Source organism: Felis catus, chromosome E2 (assembly GCF_018350175.1).
Source record: "Felis catus isolate Fca126 chromosome E2, F.catus_Fca126_mat1.0, whole genome shotgun sequence".
NCBI classification, from domain to species: domain Eukaryota; kingdom Metazoa; phylum Chordata; class Mammalia; order Carnivora; family Felidae; genus Felis; species Felis catus.
The window spans coordinates 43,868,368-43,893,707 of record NC_058382.1 but is presented as its reverse complement, the minus strand read 5'-3'; the positions used below and the strand labels follow the sequence as shown (position 1 = coordinate 43,893,707).

The window sequence follows — 25,340 nt, the reverse complement described above, 5'->3', positions numbered from 1 at the left end:
TAAATCCGTATCTTGCATAATCACTCTGGATGTAAATGGACTAAATGCCCCAATCAAAAGACAGGGTATCAGAATGGCTAGTAAAACAAGATCCATCTATATGTTGCCTACAAGAGACTCATTTTAGACCTGAGAACACCTGTAGATTGAAAGTGAGGGGATGGAGAACCATCTACCATGCTATGGGGCATCAAAAGAAAGCCAGAGTAGCCATACTTATATCAGATAAGCTAGATTTTTTACATTTTTTTAATGTTTACTTATTTTTGAGAAAGAGAGAAAGTGAGAGAGAGAGTGTGGGAGGGGCAGAGAGAGAGAGGGAGACACAGAATCCAAGGCACGCTCCAGGCTCTGAGCTGTCAGCACAGAGCCCAACGCAGGGCTCAAACTCACAAACTGAGAGATCATGACCTGAGCCAAAGTCAGACGCCTAACTGAGCCACCCAGGAGGCCGCAGACAAGCTAGACTTTAAAATAATTACTGTAATAAGAGATGAAGAAGGGCATTATAGCCTAACTAAGGGGTCTATCCATCAAGAAGAGCTAACAATTATAAATGTTTATGCCCCCAACGTGAGACACCCAAATATATAAATCAATTAATCAAATGTATAGATAATAATACCATGATTGTAAGGGACTTTAATACTCCACTTACAACAATGGACAGATCATCTAGGCAGGAAATCAATAGGGAAACAATGGCTCTGAATGACACATTGGACCAGATGGACTTAACAGATATATTCAGAATTTTTCATCTATAAGCAGCAGAATACACATTCTTCTCGAGTACACATGAAACAGTCTCCAAAACAGACCACATACTGGGTCACAAACAACCCTCAACAAGTATAAAAAGATTGAGATCATACCATGCATATTTTCAGATAACAACGCTAAGAAACTTGAAATCAACCACAAGAAAAAATTTGGAAAGCCCCCAAATACATGGAGGTTAAAGAACATCTACTACTAAAGAATAAGTGGGTCAACTAGGAAACTAAAGAAGAAATTTAAAAATATATGGAAGCCAATGAAAATGAAAGCATGACAGCCCAAACCCTTTTGGATGCAACAAAGGCAGTCTTAAGAGGAAAATATACTGCAATTCAGGCCTGTCTCAAGAAGCAAGAAAGGTCCAAACACACAACCTAACCTTATACCTAAAGGAGCTAGAAAGGCAGCAGCAAAGAAAGCGCAAAGCCAGCAGAAGAGAAATAATAAAGATAAGAGCAGAAGTAAACACTATAGAATACCAAAAAGCCAGAATAGATCAATGAATCTAAGAGCTGGTTTTTTTTTTTTTTGAAAGAATAAACAAATTGATAAAGCACTAGCCAGACTTCTCAAATAGAAGAGAGGACCGAAATAGATAAAATCATGAATGAAAGAGGAGTGATCATAACCAACACCATAGAAATACAAACAATTACTAGAGAATACTATGAAAAATTATATGCCAACAAACTGGACAATCTGGAAGAAATGGACAAATTCCTAGACACTCACACACTACCAAAACTCAAATGGGGGAAGAAATAGGAAATTTGAAGAGATCCATAACCAGCAAATTGAATCAGTTGTCAAAAATCCCCCAACAATAAGACTCCTGAGCCAGATGGCTTCCCAGGGGAATTCTACCTGACATTTAAAACAGAGTTAATACCTATTCTTCTCAAACTGTTCCAAAAAATGGAAACAGAAGGAAAGCTTCCAGACTCATTCTATGAAGCCAGCATTACTTTGATTCCGAACCACTAAAAAGGAAAATTACAGGCCAATATCCTTGATGAACATGATGCAAAAATTCTCAACAAGATACTAGCAAACTGAATTCAACAGTATATTAAAAGAATTATTCACCATGATCAAGTGGGATTCATTCCTGGGCTGCAGGGCTGGTTCAATATTCATAAATCAATCACTGTGATATTAATAAAAGAAAGAATAAGAACCATATGATCCTCTCAATAGATGCAGAAAAAGCACTTGACAAATTACAGCATCCTTTCTTAATAAAAACCCTCAACAAAGTCAGGATAGAAGGAACATATCTTAACATCATAAAAACCATATATGAAAGGCCCACTGCTAATACCATCTTCAATGGGGAAAAACTGAGAGGTTTCCCCCTGAGATCAGGAACACGACAGGGATGTCCACTATTCACCACTGTTTAACATAGTGCTGGAAGTCCTTTCTTCAGCAGTCAGACAACAAAATGAAATTAAAAAGTATCCAAATTGGCAAAAAAGAAGTGAAGCTTTCACTCTTCACAAATGACATGATACTCTCCGCGGAAAACCTGAAAAGACTCCACCAAAAAACTGCCAGAGCTGATACAGGAATTCAGCAAAATCTCAGGATATAAAATCAATGAACAGAAATCAATTACATTTCTATACGCCAATAATGAAGCAATAGAAAGAGATATCAGAGAATCAATCCCATTTACAATTGCATCAAAAACCATAAAATACCTACAAATAAACCTAACCAAAGAGGTAAAAAAAAAAAAAAAAAAAAAAATCCGTAAGCTGAAAACTATAAAAAGCTTATGAAAGAAAAAGCTTATGAAAGACGACACAAAAAAATGGAAAAACATTCCATGCTCATGGATCAGAAGAGCAAATATTGTTAAAATGTTGGTAATACCCAAATCAATCTACACATTCAAAGCAATCCTAATCAAAATAGTACCAGCATTCTTCACTGAGCTAGAACAATCCTAAAACTTGTATGGAACCACAAAAGAACCCAAATAGCCAAAGTAATGTTGAAAAAGAAAACCAAAGCTGGAGGCATCACAATCCCAGACTTTAGCCTGTATTACAAAGCTGTAATCATCAAGACAGTATGGTATAGGCACAAAAACAGACACACAGACCAATGGAACAGAATAGAGAACCCAGAAATGGACCCACAAATATATGGCCAACTCATCTTCGACAAAGGAGAAAAGAGTATCCAATGGAAAAAGACAGTCTCTTTAGCAAATGGTGCTGGGAGAACTGGACAGCAACTTGCAAAAGAGTGAAATAGGACCACTTTCTTACACCATACACAAAAATAAACTCAAAATGGGTCAAAGACCTAAATGTGAAGCAGAAAACCATCAAAACTCTACAGGAGAAAACAAACAGCAACCTCTTTGACCTCAGCCACAGCAACTTCTTAATTGACATGTCTCTGAAGGCAAGGGAAATAAAAGCAAAGATGAACTATTGGGACCTCATCAAAATAAAAAGCTTCTGCACAGCAAAGGAAACCAATCAACAAAACTAAAAGGCAACCAACAGAATGGGAGAAGATATTTGCAAATGACATATTGGATAAAGGGTTAGTATCCAAAATCTATAAAGAACTTACCAAACTCAACACCCCCCAAAAAAATAATCCAGTGAAGAAATGGGCAGAAGACATGAATAGACACTTTTCCAAAGAAGACATCCAGATGGCTGACAGACACATGAAAAGATGCTCAACACTGCTCATCATCAGGAAATTACAAATCAAAACCACACTGAGATACCACCTCACACCAGTCAGAGTGGCTAAAATGAACAACTCAGGAAACAACAGATGTTGGCGAGGATGAGGAGAAAGGAGAGCCCTCTGTTGGTGGGAATGCAAATTGATGCAGCCACTCTGGGAAATGGTGTGGAGGTTCCTCAAAAAATTAAAAACAGAATTACCCTAAAACCCAGCAATTGCACTACTAGGAATTTATCCAAAGGATACAGGAGTGCTGATTTTAAGGGGCACATGCACCCCAATGTTTACAGCAGCACTATCAACAATAGCCAAATTATGGAAAGAGCCCAAATGTCCATCAACTAATGAATGGATTAAGAAGATGTACACACACAGGAATACTACTTGGTAATGAAAAAGAATGAAATCTTGCCATTTGCAACATCATGGATGGAACTGGAGGGTATCATGCTAAGTGAAATGAGAAACACAGATATATAATTTCACTCATATGTGGAATTTGAGAAACTTAACAAATGATCCTAGGGGAAGGGAAGGTGATAGGCATTGATGAGGGCACCTGTTGGGATGAGCACTGGGTGTTACGTGTAAGTGATGAATCACTGGAATCTACTCCTGAAGCCAAGACTACACTGTATGTTAGCTAACTTGAGAATAAATTAAAGAAAAAAAAAAAAAGCCAAACTATGGAAAGAGCGCAAATATCCATCAACTGATGAATGGATAAAGATGTGGGGAACACACACACACACACACACACACACACACACACACACACACACACACAGAGGAATATTACTCAGCCATCAAAAAGAATGAAATTTTGCCATTTGCAATGACGTGGATGGAGCTACAGTGTATTATTCTACGTGAAATGTCAGGTAGAGAAAAACAAATATCGTTAAGATTTCACTGATCATGTGGAATTTAAGAAACAAAACAGATGCATCTAACATATGAAAAGGGAAAGAAAAAAAGGAGAGGGAAACAAAACATAAGAGACTCTTTATGACAGAGGCACCTGGGTGGCTCGGTTGGTGGAGCATCTGGCTCTTGATTTCAGCTCAGGTCATGATCTTGTGGTTTCTGGGTTCGAGCCCTGCCTGGGGCTCCAAGTTGATAGCACAGAGACTGCTTGGGATTCTCTGACTCTCTGCCCCTCCCCTGCTCATGTGCACGTGCGCGCTCTCTCTCTCTCTCTCTCTCTCTCCAAGTAAACAAAAAAAAAAGAGAGATTCTTACAATAGAGAACTGAGGGTTTGGGTTAAATGGGTGATGGTCTTAAGGAAGGCACTTGTGTTGAGCACTGGGTATTATTTGTAAGTGATGAATCACTAAATTTTACTCCTGAAAACAGTATTATACTGTATGTTAACTAACTAGAATTTAAACAAAAATTTAAAAAAAAAGGGGGGGGGGGAGTCTATATGTATGCTCACATGCTTTGATTAAGATATATTTTTAAAAAATTTTTTAGTGTTTAATATTTAAGTGACAGAGAAACAGAGAGAGCACAAGCAAGGGAAGGGCAGAGAGAAAGGGAGACACAGAATCCGAAGCAGGCTCCAGGCTCTGGGCTGTCAGCACAGAGCCTGATGTGGGGCTTGAACTCGCAGACCGCGAGATCACGACTTGAGCCGAAGTCATATGCTTAACCAAGTGAGCCACCCAGGTGCCCCAAGATACGTTTTAAGAAAAGTAGTACAAGACATAGAAAACTCAGGAAAATAATCATATTTTTGAAATAGGTCTTAGAAGAGGTTTTGACATCCTAACATTGTCTTAAAGACAAAATTTCTTAAAACCGTTTAGTGAGAAAAAAAAACTGTTTAGTGAAACTTAAACTGTTTCATGCAATTATTTTACCAGAAAACTGGGGTCACTGGAAAAATATAGTTTTTCTATGTTAGGAGCAGAAAATGCAGAAAGCACAAAATTACTGCTTGGCATTAAGTGGTTATGAGTGTTTGCTGTGACACCCACTTACAGAGTATGTACTTTGGAGAAAGGGATGAAACCAGTCAAATGGCCCTGTCCTAAAGGAGCTGAAAGCCTAGTACAGAGATGGATGGATAAACACATACCTCCATATGACATAAAAACAGTACTATGACAGCTGTGTACATGTGCTGTCGGAATGCACAAGAGGGGCACCTGACCTTACCCAGGGGCAAGAGTGTCTCAGCTGAGCTTAAAGCCCAGCCCCAGTGAGCTCAGGAGAAGGCTGAGAAAGAGGACCTCTGGACAGAGGCAGCTTGAACATCCCTGACTGCAAACATCCTGAGCTGGTTCAACAAGTGGCCTGGCTGCTCCTGGGGATCCAGGAGCATCTCGTCTGAGTTTGGATGACCTGGGCCAGCTTTGGCTGAGCCTGTTCATCCTGATGATATAACCACAGAGCTCTTGGGATCTGGATTCAATGGAGACCAGGTCCTGGTCCCTATTTCCTCCCCTTCAAGGTAAATCTGGTCTTCATTTGCAGCTTTTTCTTCTAAAACTTTCCCCATTTCTTACTCTCCTGGCGGTTTCACCGTTTTTTTTATTCCTCCTGAAAATGGAGTGCACATATAATGAAGAAAAAGATACATAACGTCTATACAGATATAGCTACTAATGATCCCACAGATCCTAAGGATTTTCAGGGTATCCCTCCTTTTGCTCCCATTCCCCTCCACTTTGGAGCCACTTCAGGTATTAGCAGAGCACAGGGGGGGAAGGGCCCATCTACCAAACACCTCTCCACAGGAGCTCCAAGTTTCAAACTCTTGTTCCTACACTTCATCATTCACAGAAATCTTTAAAACTAAGAAGAAATTGTCCTAGTTTCCTGCTCAAGAACAGTGACTCAAGCTCTATTAACCATTAACCATTTCCAACATTCTGAACACACCAGACACACCCATCCTGCTGCTCATCCACCCACAGCACTCTCCTCCAGACCTGTGCATCGCCTCCTTCTGTACAGATGTCACCATCTCACTAAGGATAAGGCTTACCCTGACCACCTTATTTAAGCTGTACCCTTACCATAAGCCACCCTCTCCCGCACTCAATCCCCCTTACTTTTCTCTACCTTTATCCCCCCAGGTACTGTCACCTTCTAGGATATTATAAAAGTTACCTACTGAATCTTCCTTTCTCCTCCTTCTAGGGTGTAAGCCCCGCGAAAGCAGAGATCATTATAGATTTTGTTCACTAATGTACCCCAACTACTTAGAAACGTGTCTCAGCACATCACAGGGGTTCAATGGCTATTGGCTGAATGAATAGTGAATGAATGGATGGATTATGAAGGCCAAAAAGAAAAAAGTCCAAAACTCCTTTCTATTCTCATCTACCCACTGCCTGCAGCCACACACACTGTCACAAAGAACAACGGTTTTGTGAACATGCCCTTCATCTTCTGGCCTCCCAATGCCCTGACCCACAGTCAATTGGCTCTATCTCTACCCCCTTCATTTTCACTTGTTGGACTCTGCTCCTATTCAAGTGACATCTCCACTCACTCTTTCCCACAAGCAGAATTTCCTCTCCCCTCTCTGTACTCACAGCAGCCTCTGGACCTCTGAGACAACATCTGACACCACCTCTCTGGTACTATATACTTCTGCCAGATGCTTCCCCCACTCAGTTAACCTCCTGGATAAACAGTCACATGACTCAATTACTCATCTCTTGCATTCCCGGAGGGCCAAGCTCAGAGAAAGGGAACCTCCGACAAAGGGAAATTTCTGCCTAAAAAGTCCCCTTTGTAGAGTCCCTTGTCCTGTCCTTTATCCACGGTCATCACCTGCAGCCTGGGTTAGGTAACCCAAGTGGACTGTCAGGTCATTCCATGAGAATATAACTGAACTAGAGTATTTAGGGAACAAAGCTTTGAAAGTGTTGTTTAAAGCAGTCCCTAAATTCACTGCTCAGAACACAAATCCACTTTCACCATTAAAAAGGCAACCCTTATGGAAAGGATTATCACTCCCCCTTGGATCATCACCCCCATGAAATGTTAAGTGTGTTAAGTGATTCTAATTCTCACAGCCTGCTGAGGAAACACTTTCTATGGAAATGCACTGATGACCAGTGATTTGCTCTGGCTCACTTCAAACCAAACAACTGTCTTGTTGTACTAGTGTTACTTGTCTTCCTCCTTAAGGCTCACCCTTATAAAGCAAAAACATATAATAAGAAGTAAAAGATACAAAGGCATTATACATACTGTGTGTGTTTAATTTACAGTAAACTGCTTTTAAATGACATTATTAGTCAGTATTTTTATCTGGATTTTTTTTTTAATTCTACTTTTAAGTAATCTCTACACCCAGTGTGGGGCTCGAACTCACAACCCAGAGATCAAGACTCACATGCTCCACCAAGTGAGGCAGCCAGACATTCCTGGATTGATCCTGATAGTCTAAAACACTCAACAGCTAGAATCTGTGATTTTTCCTTAATTCTAAAGAGAGTGTAGATTAAAATACCATCTGAACCTTGTTATATTTTCATGGATATACTCTATGCAGATCAATGGATAACCTCAGAGTTGTGATGCTTCTAGACAACGCCTCCTCCCTCACAAGAATAAATGAGTTGAGAAATCAGCTTCATAAAATTAATGAAAGCTGAAGGCTGGACGCCTCGGCTGTGCACTATTATACCTTTGTTAAAGCAGAAAAGTACACAAAAAGTAATGGGACAGGTCCTTCTTGTTCTGTTTTTTCCTCTGGGCCCAAGAAAGCCTATCTCTAGCCTCTTCCTACGCAAATCCTGACCAAGCTTCTTTGGCTCCTTAAGGTCTCTTTATGGCCCCCGGGTCGGAGACTGGGGCTCCTCTCTCCTTCACTCACTAACAGTTACTTCCTCCTCTACAGTTGTCTATCCTGTGACCCTACCCTCTCCATTCCTCGACAAGAGTTCAAGGAATTGGCTTGGCACTCAGGACTCTCAACAGTGACACTTCCCAACATGTTCACTCTTAACTCCTCCAGCAGAACCGCATCTGGTCCCCTCCTTTTGGGAAGCCCGCTCCTCCCAGCTCTGGACATCTTGGGTTTTCGCAAGGCTAGGAAGCTCGGAGGCGAAGCCCGAGCTAGGAAAGGGAGTCGCTCAGGCGGAGAACAATGACCGCTCTAAACCTGCCCCAGGGGCCTCGCTGGATGGGACGCCCTGGGGTAGTGTGAAACCCGCTGCTCACCTGGGGCGCGGCCATCGGAGGCCTCGGAGCCATGCCTGCCACGCCGGGGTCGGCTTCCAGACTGGGGCTGGGGAGAGAGACAGGGCCCACTCACCCGGCTGCAACCGCCGACCCCTCACCGCCGCGCCGCGCCCGCCTCTGCCCCTCAGCCAGTTCTCTGCGGAGAGGGATTAAAGGGGCTGCGCGGACAGCGCCTGGGCCTGCCGTTTCCCCCACCCCCAAATTAAAGGGTCGCCGCGTCCGGGACACCGTCCTCTGGCCACGCCCAGTCCCATCCGCAGGATGGTGGGCGCGGCCCGGCGGATACAAGCCAAACCCGTGGGAGGTGCCGCCTGGACCCGCGCACTCAGAATTACCGCTTCCTGGGGACTCCGGATTTCACGACCTCGGGACCACGCAGGGCTCGGGCCAGCTCCTCCTACACCTGCTGCAGGGTCCGTCCTCTCCAATGCTGATGTGCGGAGGGACGGCCCAAAGCGGCCTCAGCCGCACTGGGGCCGGACAATGGCCGCAGCGGCGGGGCAGAGACGGAAGTGCGCTTGCGCACGCGGAGGCTCACTCCCGCAACTCCCGGGCAGCGGCCGACTACACTTCCCAGAGGCCTCCGCGTGTGGGTCCCATAGAGGCAGCCTGGGAGGTCTCTTCGCCACTTTTGGGCCGCTGTGGTGGGGTCGGCAGTGTGGCTTGGGTACTCGTGCGTCCGTTTTTTTCCAATAATAGTCACTGAGCACCTCCTCTGTGTTTGGGGCATGTTGCTAGGGGCGAGATTCAGCGGTAGATCGGAAAGAAAAGACCCTGCTTTCGGGGAGCTAGCGTGCACTCCTGTGGACGAGGCCAACAATAAAAACGTAAACATATCAAGGTACTGACTTCAGCTACAGGAATTAGACAGTTAAGCAAGTGGGGCAACGTTGCATATTCATCACAAGATGCTACTTCCTTTTCCTCTTCTATGCCATCTTCACCCATGGGTCACTACGGAAGGTTTAAACAATGATTCCCCAGATCACACTTACTATGACTAAGATACTTGAGTCACTTATTGCTCCGAGAGGATAAGAGAAACTTTTCCTTTTGTCCCAGAATTGGTAACCCGGACTCAGCTGAGGACTTAGTTCTTAGTTCTAAAGAAAGACCAAACATTTGAGACTAGACATCATCAGGTCTTATAAAAGGGGGGCCAGGTGCTGAATTTTTGCCCTATTGCTATTAACCGTTGCCTGGACACAACCCCTTTCCCAGGTTCTATGAAGAGACTGGAATGGGAAAGAAAACAATTCCTCATAATGGCATGTTCCCAGGAAAAGGGGAGGTTACATAAACTACCCCCAACGCCTGCCAGAGCAAGAGAAAGGGAGTTAGAGAAGAGGCTGGGTGTAAGGAGAGCAGCCTGAATTCTCATTGTGTAGTAAGTGGATACAATGGAAAACAACTGGGCTTTAGCTCTAAGGGAGTGAGAGGGGTGCAGCTCACAACATTACTGGGTGTGAAAAGTTGCTGAGGAGGTTGGAAGAGGTTGAAGCAAGAGCCAGATCTCCCAAGTCAGATATCAGTTGATTTGCTCTAAGAATCTCACAAATGCACTTACGTTTCTCCCAGTGTAGCTAAGCAACTTTAATGCTGGATGAAATAGTTTTAAAACCTTTTAAAATACACCAATGCACTGAAAATTGGTAAGATACACTGAAAGCAAAAACAAAGCAAAAATAACAACTTAAGAGTGGTAGGTGGAGGGGCTCAGTTGGTTGAACCTCCGACTTCAGCTAGGGTCATGATCTCACGGCTTTAGAGTTTGAGCCCCGGGTCAGGCTCTGTGCTGACAGCTGGGAGCCTGGAGGCTGCTTCGGGTTCTGTGTCTCCCTCTTACTCTGCCCCTAACCCACTCACATTCTGGCTCCGTATCTCTCAAAAATAAACATTTAAAAAAAAATTTTTTTTAAAGAGTGGTAGGTGGAGCACTAGAGTCAGCTCTCGCCTGGAAGACTTTGCAAATAAGGCAAAGTTGAACTTTGTTTTCCGTGGTCTCTTACTTTCCTTTCAAGGACGCCCTCTGGCCGGGAAGGCCAGGGGTGGGGCATTGAGATGGGAGCCACAGGCTCCTCTCAGGGGGAAGCGCAGCCCTACCCGGCAGGCTCTGCCGCTGAAGGTCAGGTGGCCAGGTGGGTTGATGTCGTCCAGCCGCACGGAGAAGACAGCAAGCTGGCCAGTTCCTCCTAGGCCAGTGCACACCTTAGGGTTGATGGCAACCTCCCGGGCGTGGGGCGTGGCGCTAACCTGTCTTCCAGCCGGTGGAGAGTCACATTCTTCTCCGAGCCTCCTGTTTCCATGACAACCGCCTCCGAGGTGTCTCCGAGGTGTCTGCTCCGTACTAGGAGTCCCGGAGCTGAAAAGATCAACTCGCGGGTCCAGTTGAGGTCCCGGGGCACGGGCGCTGGGCCAGGGACATCGGCGGGGGCCACCAGGTGCCCGAGTGGTGCTCCAAAGCCTCTCAAGTCCCACTACACGGTGGGCAAGAGGCCGCCCCTGTGCTGGGGAAGCGACTAATAATGCAGTATTCAGCGGGTTTTTGTCCCAGCCACGACAGAGGCAAGAAGACCTGTCGTTAATGCCAAATGCCTTCCATATTGCCTTCTCTGTCTTTAATATCCACGTGGCTTTGACCTTCAATTCCTCACTCGGCCCGCCGTGGGTCCAAGGCTTCTGGCTGGGGCCTTCCCCACAGCACAAGAATATCCAAGTTCCAGTCCCTTAAAATGTTCATTAAACTGTTCCACCCTCTCGTTTCCAAGAAAATTCGTGAGAAAAAAAAAGGGGGGGGGGGAACTTGACGAAGGTAGCTCGTCCAGATCCTACCCTGTTAAGCCAGAGAACCAGAGATTCCTGAACCAACAGCGAACTCGGGTCCCCTGTCTTCCCTGCACTCCCGGGCTGGCAGGACACGAATGAGGCGCTGAGTGGAGGCTGTGTAGCTTCAGCCACCCACTGCTAGATCTGAAGCCGACCTTCGAGTCGGACACGAAGGGAAGCGAGTTCTCAGGCCCAGGTCCTCTCGCTCACATCGACTAACACAGGGGTCAGTCCGCAGAGCGCTGGGGCTCTAGTGCCACCTGCTGGCCACTAGGACCTTCTACTCCTGTAAAGTTTTCTGCATAACAATATTGAGAACATTAATTTGACAGTTTCCGGACCATTGCCGACCCTGCCAACCGCCCACCCTCAAGTCAAGCTTCCTCCATACGGCCCAGAAAATGTTTTTCAATTCAACAAAATTTCACTTAACACCTATGTAGCCCTCATTCCCTGAGTCCCCGCTGCCCTCTATTTCCTCACAAAACCTCCCTGGTGGTCTCCTGCTACTCTGGGCTGAGCTGAAGACTCAGCTCTTGCTCCAGACTCAGCTGCAGCTACTCAGGCTGGACCCGAGTGGTGTCGCCTCAAGGGCAATGTAGTCCCCACAGGTCACAAGAGCCAGGTGTCAGGAGACCTCGATGTGGTTTTGGGGTGATGGTGGGGTTCGGAACTGACAGCCAAGAAAGAATTCTTGAAGTCGTCTTTGGTGCAAAAAGGTGATTTTATTAAAGCACAGAGACAGGACCCCTGGGCAGGAGGAGTTGCACTGGGTTGTGAAGAATGGCTGGTTATACACTATGGGACTGGGGGAGGTAAAGTCGAGAGGAACTTTCTTAGGGGCACCTGGGTGGTTCATTCGGTTAAGCATCTCACTTCAGCTCAGGTCAGCTCAGGTCATGATCTCGTGGTTTGTTATTTCGAGCCCTGCATCAGGTTCTGTGCTGACAGCTCAGGGCCTGGAGACTGCTTCAGATTCTGTATTTCCCTCTCTCTCTGCCCTGCCCCCCCCCCCCCATTTCTGTCAAGAATAAATAAACATTAAAAAAATATTTTTTTGATTAAAAAAAAAGAGGAAGTCTCTTAAAGGGATTTTCCAGATGCTAAAGACTCACAGATTACTGGAGGCCTAGCTATTGTCAAGCTAAGGTTGTTTTTCCCTCTAGCAAAGCATTAACATTAAGACAGTAGGGAGTTCCTGGAGAATGCTTTACTCTGCCTACCTCAAGTAGTTGTCAATGGGCTGTAGGTTATAAGGAAATTTAATTTTATATGCCATGTCCTTCTTGCCCTTGTTCCCCACATCACTATGGAGGGGAAGGTGATGTTGGGCTCCAGGAAACTGAGTCTATAGGTTTCTGGAGATTAGGCTATTGATAAGATTGCCTTTTCCTTGTAATTTACTAAGATATTTGTAAACCAATGGAGACTCTATCAGTTTAACCATTTGTTTCTGTCCTTTCCTTTGACCTTGGGCAGCCAGGAATGCCTGAGGAATGTCACACATATCCCACAGGCGTGCTAGCTTGTGCTGGGCCCTCAGCTTGCCTCTTGGTCCTTTATCAACCTCATTTTGGCTTCTGGCTCAGCCATCTTGCTCTCCCTGTCGCTTGCTCCTTGTTTATCAAGTCTCCTTATGTCTCAGTGGTGCCTCAAGTGTATCCTGGCATCTCATCTTTGCCCTGGCACTGTGGCCTGGTCCCATTCTCTCCCCGGGTTTGGAGTCATGAAAAATGTCTACTCAAGGAAGGTTTTCCTCAGATACCTCTGTTATCTGAGACAAGGGTGTTCAATGACTGTGACATGTGGTTAGTTGTGTGGGAAGATTGATCCTACCTGGAGATCCAAGATGCAAACGGCATCTGAGGGCTTTTCTGGACAAACACAGGGACACTGCTTAGAGACCAAGAAGTGGACAAAATGAGCCAAGGACAGAATATGGAAGGAGGGCAGAGAACGGATGAGGTGCTAGAAATAAACAAGATTATATTATACTTCTTGATTAACTGTGTTTCTGAGTTTTTGTTTTTAAAATAAACTTGCAAGTTAATTAACTTGAAATTATTCTCAACAGGGTAATTTTTGTTCATGGCTAACGTTCTCTAACATTACAACCAGATATATGAGTCCAAGCGACCTGAGTTAGGCTGCCCTTAGACTAAGCCTGCCAGGGGCCCAGTTCCAGAGACATCTGTGGACTGTAGCCCCAACTGGACTGTAGCCACAAGTGGATCTTGCTCACTTGCATGCCCAATAAACATGTGCCCAGTTAACCTGGCTGAGTTTATGAAATGAAGGCTTTGCTTTATTAAAAAGAGTAATGGGCTCTGAGATCAGCTAGACCAGCTTCTTCCTTTTAAGGATGAAATAGAAGCCCAGAGAGGGAAAGACACTAGTTGGAGAAGAAAGAAAATGGCACAGGAAGACAAAGCTGCATATGATCAGCTGAAGGAGATTCATAAGTTACATGTGGCATTGGGCTGGTTTTTTAAAAATGTTTATTTATTTATTTACTTAATATTGAGAGAGAAAGAGGGCTCAGTCTCACAACCGTGAGATTATAACCTGAGCGAAAATCAAGAGTCAGAAGCCCAACCAACTGAGCTTCACATTGTGTTTGTCTGTTTTAACTCATCAGGTGAATGCTGGGGTTTGAAACAATTTAAATTTTCAATTTATTTTTATTTTTGAGAAAGAGAGCACATGAGCGAGAGCGGGGGGGGGGGGGGGACAGAATTTGAAGCAGGCTCATGTTGACAGCAGTGAGCCCGCCCGATGTGGGGCTTTAACTCAAGAACTGTGAGATCGTGGGGAGCCTGGGTGGCTCAGTCGGTTTAGCATCCAACTTCGGCTCAGGTCCCGATCTCACAGCTCTCCTGAGTTCAAGCCCGGCGTTAGGCTCTTGTGCTGACAGCTCAGAGCCTGGAGCCTGCTCCGGATTCTGTGTCTCCCTCTCTCTCTGCCCCTACCCCACTTGCACTCTCTCACTCTCTCTCTCAAAAATAAATAAACATTAAAAAGAAGAAGAAAAGAACTGTGAGATCAAGACCTGAGCCCAACTTGAACGCTTAACCGACTGAGTCACCCAAGCGCCCCTAAAACAATTTAAATTTTAAAATGGTAATTAAAAAATAGAACACATTCTAGATTAGGTTTTTGGTCATTTGCATCATTTCTTCTTTTCCATTTTCTATTCAGCCTTATTTGAAGGACTGCAGTTGTATGGTCACCAACAAGTGTCTTTCCCTCTCTGGGTTCTATTTCATCTGGAAAATGAAAGATCTGGTGTGGCTGATCCAAAGCCAAATTTTATTTTTCCCCTACAACTGTTATGCCTGGCTCAAACTGCATAGGTGTGACCCGCTGGGAGGTGAGAAAACGTGGAAGTTAAAATCAGCTGGGTCTTCGACCTGCCTGGGCCTTTGCCAGGAGCTGACTGCCACACATCCGCTGGCATCTGGGACCCCACACCTTGGGCGTTTCCTGCACCTCCTGGCACAGAGGCACGGGTCTAGAGGGCTACTGCGGGAGACAGGCCCTGCTGTTACCATGGTGACCTGCCGGCTTCTACAGCCTTGGTTGCCGCCTAACAACCAGGACATCCAGGGCACCTGCAGCTCTATCATTTCCCTCTGGCCATGTATTGGGGGCAGCTGTGTTCAGGGAGGTGGCTGGCTACCTGTCCCTCTACTGCTAGGCCCGGACCTGACCTCTTTAGCACTTTTGGCTTCTCTGCCTTGGGGCCAGGCTTCTATGACTTTGTTTCCCCAGGCCCAGAAGTCCTAACCACTCACCCCTTCCAGCCAGGGTCCTGGGAGCTTAAAAAGAGTTCTTACCTCGGACACTCCTGAGTCCCTCTAGAGGAGCAGAAAGGTCCAATGTGGTATGAACTAAAACACCTTTCTCTCTGCCACACTACCCAGCAACCGTTGATTTAGGCCTCAGATTTTGGAGCCACTTTTCTGGATGGATAATCTTTGAGATGGGATACCATTGACAGGACGGCCTGGCTAGAACCCAGGGAGGCATCAGTGTTGGGGGGTATCACCAGAGCTGGGGATCCCTTCCACTGGGAGATGGGCAGGCATACAGACAAGCTAATCCAATATAGGTAGGGGTGGGATGGGCAGTGACAGGGTTGGTGGCACAGGGTGTACCAGGAGCATGTATGGGAAAGGGGACTCACCCCAGGCTAAGTCAGAAAGGAATGTTTCTTGGGGGACGTGATGCCTGAGTTGAGGCTGGAAGGGTAAATAGGCATCTAGGTTGGGGTCGAGATTTCCATGAGGGTGGGCTTTAGGTGGACTGGGAGGTCTTCAGAGTCTGCCTTTCTGAGGGTGTGATTCCCCATCCAAACCCCACTGATCTTGTGTCTCCTTGTCTGTTTCCTCCTCTTATCCTGTCCCCTTTCCCTGGGCGATCTCCTCCAACTCCATGACTGTAATCCACACTCCTTTGTCACATGTGGTCCCTTCTCCCTGGGCTACTCACAACTTATTTGTCCACCTGGTGAACTCTTACTCATTCTTCAAGACCCAGCTTGATGTTCACTCCTTTCTGGCCTTACCAGAACCACCCTTTCATTCATACATTCAATTCACACACTTCTAATGAACAGCAAGTGTTAGGCCTAGAATGAGACCCTATATTGTAACTGTCTGTTCACTTGTCTGTCTCCTGGGGGGTGGGGGGCAGGAGATGGCAGGGCTTTTTTGTTTTTCTTTTTTTTTTTTAATTAATTTTTTAAGTTTATTTATTTTGAAAGAGGGAGAGAGAATGCAAGAGAAAATACACCCAAGGCTCAGAGAGAAGGGGAGAGAGAGAATCCCAAGCAGGCTCCGCACTGTTAGCAGAGCCTGATGCAGGGCTCGAACTCATGAACTGAGAGATCATGAATTGAGCTGAAATCAAGAGTCAGAAGCTTAACCGTCTGAGCCACCCAGGCCCCCCACCCCACCCCATCTTTTGTTTTTCTAATCCTCAGGCTTTAACATTTACTCTCTGAATGACTGGGTGGATGGATGGATGGATGGTGGATGAATAATCACACAGGTTCCTGTAAAGCAATGAAAATAAACACCCCAGGTAACTCTCTGAATCCCAGTTCTATCCCCTGACACCAACCCAAAGGGATTTGGCCATATGTTATTAAATTATAGTGAATTAAAATTTGCTTGAAATAACCACAGACTCCCCCGCTCCCCTGAGCCTGCAATGACCAGATTACATCTCCTCCAGGCACAGAAGTTTGACATTTCATTGCAAAGTCATTTTCTTCTCATTTCCTTATGTTGCTAAAATATTCTATTTCTCTTCACTTCCCCTTTGTGTCCCCATTACTCATGTTTAGTTAAATTTATCTGCTGCCATTTTTAATCATCTGAGATAGGCTTGCTGGTGTAGATGTTCCTGGGGCACTGCCTGGCCTTCCAGACCATCTGTCTCCTCCTGAGCCACTCCGAGAATTGAGCATGGACCCCTCCCTCAGCGATTCTGGGTTGACCCTCAGACCCAAGGTTTTTCCCCAAGGCATCTCTGACTTCAGGGTTCTCCCTTTCTCCCCACACTCATTATCTTCCTCCTTCCAGTCTCCTCCTCTCCTGTTTCCTGGGGCATGGTTTTCATTCTACTTCAAGGCCTGGTACTTCCTGAGGTCCCTTTGGTCACACTGAGCAAGGGCCTCCTAATTCTTCTCTCATAAGTTCCCTAAGTAAGTCCCTAATGGGACAAAATAGCCAGCAGCCAACGTGGGGATTATCTGGTGCTTGCCTGGGACACTGCCATACCCATCACATTTCTGTGGCTGGATGGATATCTTCCTCTTTCTCACTAGCCCATCCATCCTCATAATATAGGGGTAGGGATACTGTTCTCCCTGGAGGCAGTTGGCAAAGACCAGAAAGGAATATTTTGGCTTGGAGCGGAATCTCAGTTTGGCCTCTCAATAACTGTCTCACTTAGGGACCTGGAATTGCCTTTGGGACTTAGGGCTTAGAACTACTCAGGAAGGGGCACCTGGGTGTCTCTTCCCTTACCCCTCGGCCTAGAATTTTTGTTCCCCATCCTCAGGCAGGCTCATTTCTGCTCCCAAGCTTCCCTGGGCCCCTCAATCCCCCTTAAAATTTTTTTTTTTCTTAATGTTTATTTATTTTTAGACAGAGAGATACAGGGCATGAGCAGGAGAGGGGCAGAGAGAGAGAGAGGGAGACACAGAATCTGAAACAGGCTCCAGGCTCCAAGCTGTCAACACAGAGCCCCTTAATGGAGGTTTCTTGCACTCTCCAGACTAGTTGCTGCTCTTGAGCTTCTCTGGGGCACTCAATTCATAAAAATTCCTTTATTTTCAGTACGTTAGGTGCCCAACTTTGGCTGAGGGAATGATCTCACATGTTGTGAGTTCAGGCCCCACGTTGGGCTCTCTGGGTCTATTATCTTTATTATTTCCCAAATAGTGCCTTCTTCAGATCCACTGTCTCCCTCTCTCTCTGCCCCTCCCCCCACTCAAAATAAATAAACAAATGTTTAAAGATTAAAAAAAAAAGAACTGCTCAGGAAAGGGGCAGTCAATTCCCAGTGGCCATTGAGAGGCAGGTAGGTCTCTGGGAGGCGGGATCAGAAGGCTGGGATGATTGCCATTTACTGAGCATTTGCAGTGCACCGGGCTCTGTGGACATATTTGGGGAGTTAGGGTTGTGAATCCCCTTTCTCCAGGGTGATAGTAAAAGATGCTTGTTCCTCACCTCAAGCTTAGGGAAAGGAGCTTCTGTGGGATCACTCAGAAGGCTCAATACATGTCCTTTGGAGTTCAGGGATACAGTGAACTAGGGCAGGGAAATCTTAATGGCAGGAGACAGGCTGGCCAGATGTGTTCACAGTGCAGCTAGGAGAGGGGCCGCATTGGGGTCTGCCTGCAAGGCCAGAGATCATGGGGGCGAAAGATGAGTGAAGGTTTCCAGTGGACCAGAGGTGGCTGCTGACAGGAGAAAAACAGCATGGGGTCATTTTACAGCTTGATCACGAAAGCCTCTGGGAGGAAGAAAGAGCTGAAAATTACTGCCAGGCCAAGGGGTAAAGAAGAGGTCATATGGGAATTTAGCTTATATTTCATCCAAGAGCAAGGCAAACTATTTTATAGTTCTATTTTGTGAGTCATGTTTATAGGGCTACACATAAATTACCTTATTTTCTTTTTGTTTAATGAAATGTACTTCACTCTTGTGTCAATTCAAAACATATTTCATCTTTCTAGAATAAGATCATATCTCCAATCTACACTCATCTACATTTTCTATGATTTCCAGCTGCATTTAGGCCAAAGAGGTCTATTATCTTTATTATTTCCCAAGTAGTTTATGTTTCTGAACTCTTAATCTCATTTAATTCTCATAACAACCCTGGAAGGAAAGTGCCCTTGTTATCTGTTCCACTTTTGGGCACCAGCGATTAAGAAAGGAGCTCAGGGGCGCCTGGGTGGCGCAGTCGGTTGAGTGTCCGACTTCAGCCAGGTCACGATCTCGCGGTCCGTGAGTTCGAGCCCCGCGTCAGGCTCTGGGCTGATGGCTCAGAGCCTGGAGCCTGTTTCCGATTCTGTGTCTCCCTCTCTCTCTGCCCCTCCCCCGTTCATGCTCTGTCTCTCTCTGTCCCAAAAATAAATAAAAATGTTGAAAAAAAAAATTAAAAAAAAAAAAAAAGAAAAGAAAGGAGCTCAAAGGTACACAAGAGTGAATGGCAGAGTCAGGTTTATTATTTTATTTTATTTTATTTTATTTTATTTTATTTTATTTTATTTTATTTTTATTTATTTTTTGAGTCAGGCTTAATTAGATAAGTAAGGCCGGGGTTAGGGTGGGAGTTCAGGCAGTAGTGGTGCCAATGTGAGGAATGAGCGGCGTCAGCAGCCCTCCCCCGAATCTCCATCCCTGCTCCCACTTTAAAATATGGGCAGCTACTTTCTAGACAGGTTCCACGTGGGACCTCCTGACAAACAGTGGCCCTACCGCTGCCCAGGACTTTGACACAGGTGCTTGGGGCACTCTGTCCCTGGATACCCTCCACAAAGGGGCCAGAAGAAGGTTTCCTTGGTTGACAGTGGCTCTCCAAGCACTGGGTTAAGTGCCATGACCAGATGAACCCAGAGTCATGTTTGTATGAGTTCAAGTTTTGGCAGGGGAGCAGGAACCAAGAGCGCACCTGCAGAGAGGGGTGCCCAGAAGCAGGAGATGGATGAGCAGCCTCAGGTCTGGCGCCAGGGAGGTGCTGCCTGTGACCAGACAGCTCCCAGGAGGCCTGGACTGCTCTCCCATTTGGCTCCATCCCAGGATTTCCTGGTGCCTGCGGGCACCTGCTCCACCCTTGTAACCTTGGCTGTTGATGGTTTTATTTTCACATCAACACATCTTTGACTGAGACAGAAATTCTTAAAAAACGTATTTCATTAAAATTTACAATTCCCCTGCATGCACTGGCCCACATCAGATTCTTCCTTCCTTTTTCTTTCTTTTTTTAAATTTTTAATGTTTATTTATTTTTGCGATTGAGAGACAGAGTGCAAGCAGGGGAGGGGCCGAGAGAGAGGGAGACACAGAATCTGGAGCAGGCTCCAGGCTCTGAGCTGTCAGCACAGGGCCTGACGCAGGGTTTGAACTCGTGAATGGTGAGATCATGACCCAAGCCGAAGTCGGGCGCTTAACTGACTGAGCCACTCCAGCACCCCAGATTCTTCCTTCCTTAATACCACTTACTCATCAGTACTATACCTCCAGAAATGCAACATGCCCCCAAGAACGCCATGCATCCTGTGCTCGCTTCGGCAGCACATATAAAAAATTGGAACGATACAGAGAAGATTAGCATGGCCCCTGCACAAGGATGACACGCAAATTCGTGAAGCATTCCATATTTAAAAAAAAAAAAAAAAAAGAACACCATGCATCCTGCCTAGTCCCACCAGCCTCCTTCCGGCCACTTTGTTTCCCTTGGAATCAACGGAGAAAAATGAGCAGACTGGCCTAAAAGCAAGGGCCTTGAACAGACACACGGCTGTAGCTTGCAGCAGGGCTAGAATGAAGTCCCGTGGGTTTTTCTCAGCCCAGCTGCATCTGCCTGGTGGCCAGAGGAGGCGCCAGGGGCTCAGACACACAGACATCTAGACTGGTTCTGAAGGAGAAATCTTGTGCTTTGCCCGCCACTGGGACTTCACCGGTGATTTAACAGGACTCTGGAAGAGGACACAGCTGGGGTGTCCCACTGGTGTTATTTGAATCAGAAGCTCCTCTTTCGTTTTTTTCCCAGTGAAGCAGCTTCAGCAGGTGTTGAAAAGTCTGAGGCAGCCGAGGGTGAGCTGCAATAAGCAGCTTGTGTCTGGCATCTAATTTGATTTGACTTGTTTTCCTAGCCATGAGAACTTGGAGCCAGGAATAAAAAGCACAGGCTGCAGAGGTGACAGCTCCCTGCCTCACGTCCCTGGCTCTCTCAGCTGGAGGGTTCACTCTATAGACACAAAGCTATGCATAGGGAGCATAGCCAAGGACTCATGTCAGGCACACACAGCATGGGAGATTATTTTTGATTATGTTTGAAAAGCCCCAGAAAAATTGCTTCCCCAAACTTTCCATGTTCAGGCAAGGGAGTGATTTATTAAGCATGAGGCGGGACTGGGCCAGCTCTCCTGGTCGGCTAAAATTGGTCTGGAAAATAAAGTAATTTGTGGTTGTCAGATCCTAAATTAAATGATTCAAATACTACTGTGGCTGATTAAAGGACTTTATTCAATTTCCTCTTGACCACATGCTCTTCTGTGAGGGCAAAAGATACTGTTTCTGGAAGAAATGCAATATTTGGGGACCGTCGATCTAATCTAATGGGTGGTGTTTATTAAGTATGGTCTCCCCTCCCTTTTTTGATGACAGGTAAGACTTAAGTGGGAGGAAGAAGTGACTTCCTGTTTATGAATGATCCTCCCCATGCCAGGCATCTGGGTAGGAGCCACTGCAATAAACCAGGCTGGGCGCCTGAGGAATTTTTAAGGACCCTGAAAAGACCTCAAGACAACAATAATAAAGGCCAAAAACTGAAACACGAGCATGAGTAAACAATAAAAAAAAATGAATCCGGGACCGTAGCAGACAGTCTAATAGTGGTGTCTGCATCACCCTGTCCACTGGCAGAAGGGACAGTTGGCTACCTTGGTGCCCTACCTTTTTGGCCCCAGTGGTTGAACCCGGATGGGACTATCCAGAGATATATGATGTGCCCTGGCATAAAATAGATGAGCTGGCTTGGGGACACAAATGAAGAACTCCAGGGCTGAGGTGGCCAGTTTCTGATACAGATGCTGAAAGGAGAAAAGAGAGAGGTCAAGGAGATGTTCAGATCAGTGACATGGTCAGATATGAGAAAGCAGCTCAGGAAAAAGAAGCTAGGAGCCAGGGAAAGGAAACTTTAAGTAAATGGGGGACGAAGGTGCTGCTGGTGGAGAAGAGAAGAGAGCAAGCTCAGAGAGAGACTCTGTGACCCTGGGAGAGAGATGGAGATACCAGCCGGCCCTCCCCGGGCAGCTCTTATGCTAAGCTCCTTCTCTTCCAGGTTCTGCCCCAGTTTGTGCTCATCTTGAAAACAAGCTCACCCCTTCCTAAGGTCATCCAAGCAGGACTCAAAAGAACCCAGGTGGACACAAGAATCAACAGAAGTTTTCAACACTGAACCACAGGGCAGTTCACCATATAAAACATAAGCAGTTTTTAGAGAGTGATTCATCTTATCTCAAAGGGATGAAATGAGACCAAACCAGTAGGGAAAATCATGGCCTTTTGGCCACAGCAAGGAGGAGGTGGCAGGCACTGAGAAAGAACTGGGTTCACCTCCTCTGGGGCTACCTGCTCTCCCTCTGACCTTACTCTTGGGTTTCTGCCTCTGGAGGAAAGGAGACCCTGAAGACTACAGTCATGGCCTGGCCCTCCTATCCCGGGGCCAGACAGGAAGCTCACTAAGGGGACATTTCACTCAAAATCCCAGGTGCCTCCAAGATCTAGTGAGGAAGACCACAGAGACCCGTGAAGGGAAGACAGAAGCGAGAGCATCTGGATCCTGCTGGGACCACTGGAAGCTGCAGATGCACTCATCCAGATTCCCTCAGGCCTCTCAGAGTCTGGGCTAAGAGTTAGATGGTTCCCCCGGTAATGAAACTTCTCTCACCACATTTAACAGGGCTAAATTTTGCTGTGTCCCAGCCCAGAGACCTGGAACCTGGGTCAGTTATCCCCACCCCCAAATATTAGTGGGGGCTTTCCCTTTCACTTCCCCAGATCCATCCCACCTTCTGCTGAGACCCATGGGGGATAATTGTCACACTGGGCCAGTGGCAGAGAGGTGAGTGAATACTAGGAGCAAAGATGAGCATCATCCCCACTGAATGGTTAACATGCAAGTCTTCCTCCCCAAATGTCTAGCACAGTCCTGGGCACAGGCAATGGATCACAGCAGCTGGACAGGAGCCCACCAACTCCTGTGGGCTATACAGACAGTGCCTTCAGCAGTGGCTTCAGGGACCTTGCTCTCCCTAAAATGCTCTCCCCACAGATAACCACGAGCCTCCCTCCCCCACTTTCTTTAGGTCTCAAAGAGAAGGATCTGATCATCTGATTTAAATATCCCTTCTTTTCCCCCTTACCCTGCTATTTTCCCCCCAAGCACTTATCCCACTTGCCACAGAATATAGTTTCATGTTTATTTATTTACATTGGAATGTAAGTTTAATGTTTTGTGTGTTTTGGTATCCATTCCTCTGCATACAGAATAGGCCCTGGCTCACAGTAGGCATGCAGTAAATACCTGTAGAATAAATTTATTGAATGGGTTGTTTTAATTCACACTTTGTTTTTTAGCCAGAATGTACATTTTTCATATATTGACAATCAGTGTAATGCAGTGAGTAAGGCCATAGACTCTGGTGTCAGGCCGCTGGGGCAGATTCCTAGCCTTGTCACTTTATGTGTGGGCTTGAGCAAGTTCTGCGCCTCAGTTTACTCATTCATAGAATGGGAGTACTGTCTTCCTAGTAGTGTTATTGAGAGATTTAAAGGAATCGATGTATGTAATGGCTTGCAACAGATCCTGCCTATGTAAACGTCAGATTAACGTTTTATTGGGCATTTGTGTTTCATTCCAAATGTTTCTGTTCCTGTCCTTTGTCCACTTTTATGGGGGCTATTTTTCTAGCTGGTGGGAGCACCCTCCTTGGTCTGGGCTGAACGCCTGAAGTCCGCACACCCTCCAGGGGGCGCCCGGGGCCCGCGCTGCGGGGACGAGGCAACCCGTGAGTGGGCAGGGAACGGCGGCCAGAACCGCGATCTGGGTCCCCCTGGGTTTGTCCCCATTGTCCCGAATCCTTTTCTCGCTGCCCCATCCAAGTATGGTGAGCTGGAGAGGGGCCTGGCGCTGGCGGCTGGAGCGTCTTCTGGGGACTACAGCCTTCAGGATCGATCCCACTTTTGTCCCACCTTTGTGTGGGGACCTCGAGTTTTCAAACCAATGTTACATTGTTTCTCCACCTTCCCGCCCCGCCCCCGCCCCCGCCCCGCGCCCTCGGGAAGCAAGCGGGGGATGTTTGCCCTAGTGTCTCAGAAGATGCCCCCTGCCTGTTGCCTGCATCTGAGGCGGGGGGTGGGGGGGGGGTGGGGGGGGGTGGAGGGGGAGTCTTGGTTATTTTACTATTAACACGTTTTCACGGCCGTTTCGCTGTGACCTTAGGAACTGGGGACAGAAGGCAGGGAGGGGTAGGGGCGTGGGAGGCTGCACGGTCAGGATTCCCTCCGGGGCTGTCTAGTAGGGTCGCCAAGCAGCAGCTCCGTGCCCAAGCAGGGGCCTTAGATGGCAGCTCCTGGGCTGAGGGATGGAGATGATGGGGTTCAGGAGCCCTAGACAGAGTAAGAGGGATGGCCACAGCGTCCCAGCCAGAAATGAGGCCACAAAATCCTTGGGGCTGGGGACCAGAGGCCTCCGCAGGAGCAGAGGGTAGGGGAGATACAGGGCGCTCACTGTGGCCAAGGTGTCACCTAATGGCTAAGATTGTCAGGTCTGGACATGGCAGCCTGGTTGTGAAAGCAAGTGGAAGGGTATCAAGGAAGTCTGTGACCTGGCCAGTGCAATGGGCCGTTCACACCATGTTAAAGTTACCCAAGATGAAGGCAGTTCTTTGAGGTGAGAAAGGGTAAGCCAGGGGCCAGAGCAAGGGCTGAGAAAGGGGGAACAGCATGCAGGAACCTCAGAGGCTGGGTGGGGTTGTTCAAGGGCACAGAAGCCATGGTCTCTGGGAGTACTGGGGGTCTGGAGAATGAGTGGCAATGCTCAGGGGGTATGGGGAAGCTTAGCAGGAGGGTCAGGTTCCAGGCAGAAGATGGAAGGAGAGGTTGTACATGTGTTGGTGGGAGATGGCCCGTGTTTTCCAGGGTGGGAGGAATGCAGATGGGGGCAGGTGAGGTGATATAAGACTTCTCAGGTTGGCTGGACAGGATAGGGTGACCAAGGGTACGAGGGCTGGACAGGCCCCAAGGCCTCACGTGGGGCCCTGGACAGAGACAGGGCAACAGAGACGTCACTCATGCCCCAGGCCTCAGCTGCTGCTTCAAAGGACCCATCTCCTATTAAGAACCCCCTGCACCACGATATATCCTTAGAGGGAGCCAGTCATGGGCTCTCAGTGCACGCCAAGGAGCCGCACACGTGCAAACACTTCCTGAAGCATTAAGTGCTTTAAAAGGCCCTCTGCCTGGCATGTCAACCCCATTAGAGGGAACATTTATCACAATGG

General features: G+C 46.8%; 1 protein-coding gene, 1 long non-coding RNA gene and 1 other non-coding gene across 5 annotated transcripts in view; 1 reads left to right on the top strand and 2 right to left on the bottom strand.

The window, feature by feature from the left end:
• The window catches only part of ZFP90 (ZFP90 zinc finger protein), a 36,107-nt gene extending 26,895 nt beyond the window's left edge, over positions 1-9,212 (bottom strand). The window contains exons 1-2 of one of the 3 annotated variants that reach the window (XM_045045814.1): positions 9,043-9,212; positions 8,687-8,843 (exon numbers count right to left, since the gene is read on the bottom strand). In XM_045045814.1, coding sequence (XP_044901749.1) covers positions 8,687-8,719 — 33 coding nt within the window. In that variant the 5' untranslated portion in view covers positions 8,720-8,843; positions 9,043-9,212. The remainder of the gene's footprint in view (positions 1-8,686; positions 8,844-9,042) is intronic. The other 2 variants (XM_003998187.5, XM_045045815.1) reach the window with 2 other exon arrangements.
• Positions 9,213-20,330: 11,118 nt separating this feature from the next.
• LOC111558172 lies at positions 20,331-20,436 on the top strand. Its single transcript, XR_002738759.1, has one exon. It is a non-coding gene; the product is annotated as a U6 spliceosomal RNA (small nuclear RNA).
• An 841-nt stretch (positions 20,437-21,277) lies between these two features.
• The window catches only part of LOC109494920, a 64,639-nt gene continuing 60,576 nt past the window's right edge, over positions 21,278-25,340 (bottom strand). Inside the window, exon 6 of the long non-coding RNA XR_006590746.1 lies at positions 21,278-21,866. This is a non-coding gene — a long non-coding RNA (uncharacterized LOC109494920). The remainder of the gene's footprint in view (positions 21,867-25,340) is intronic.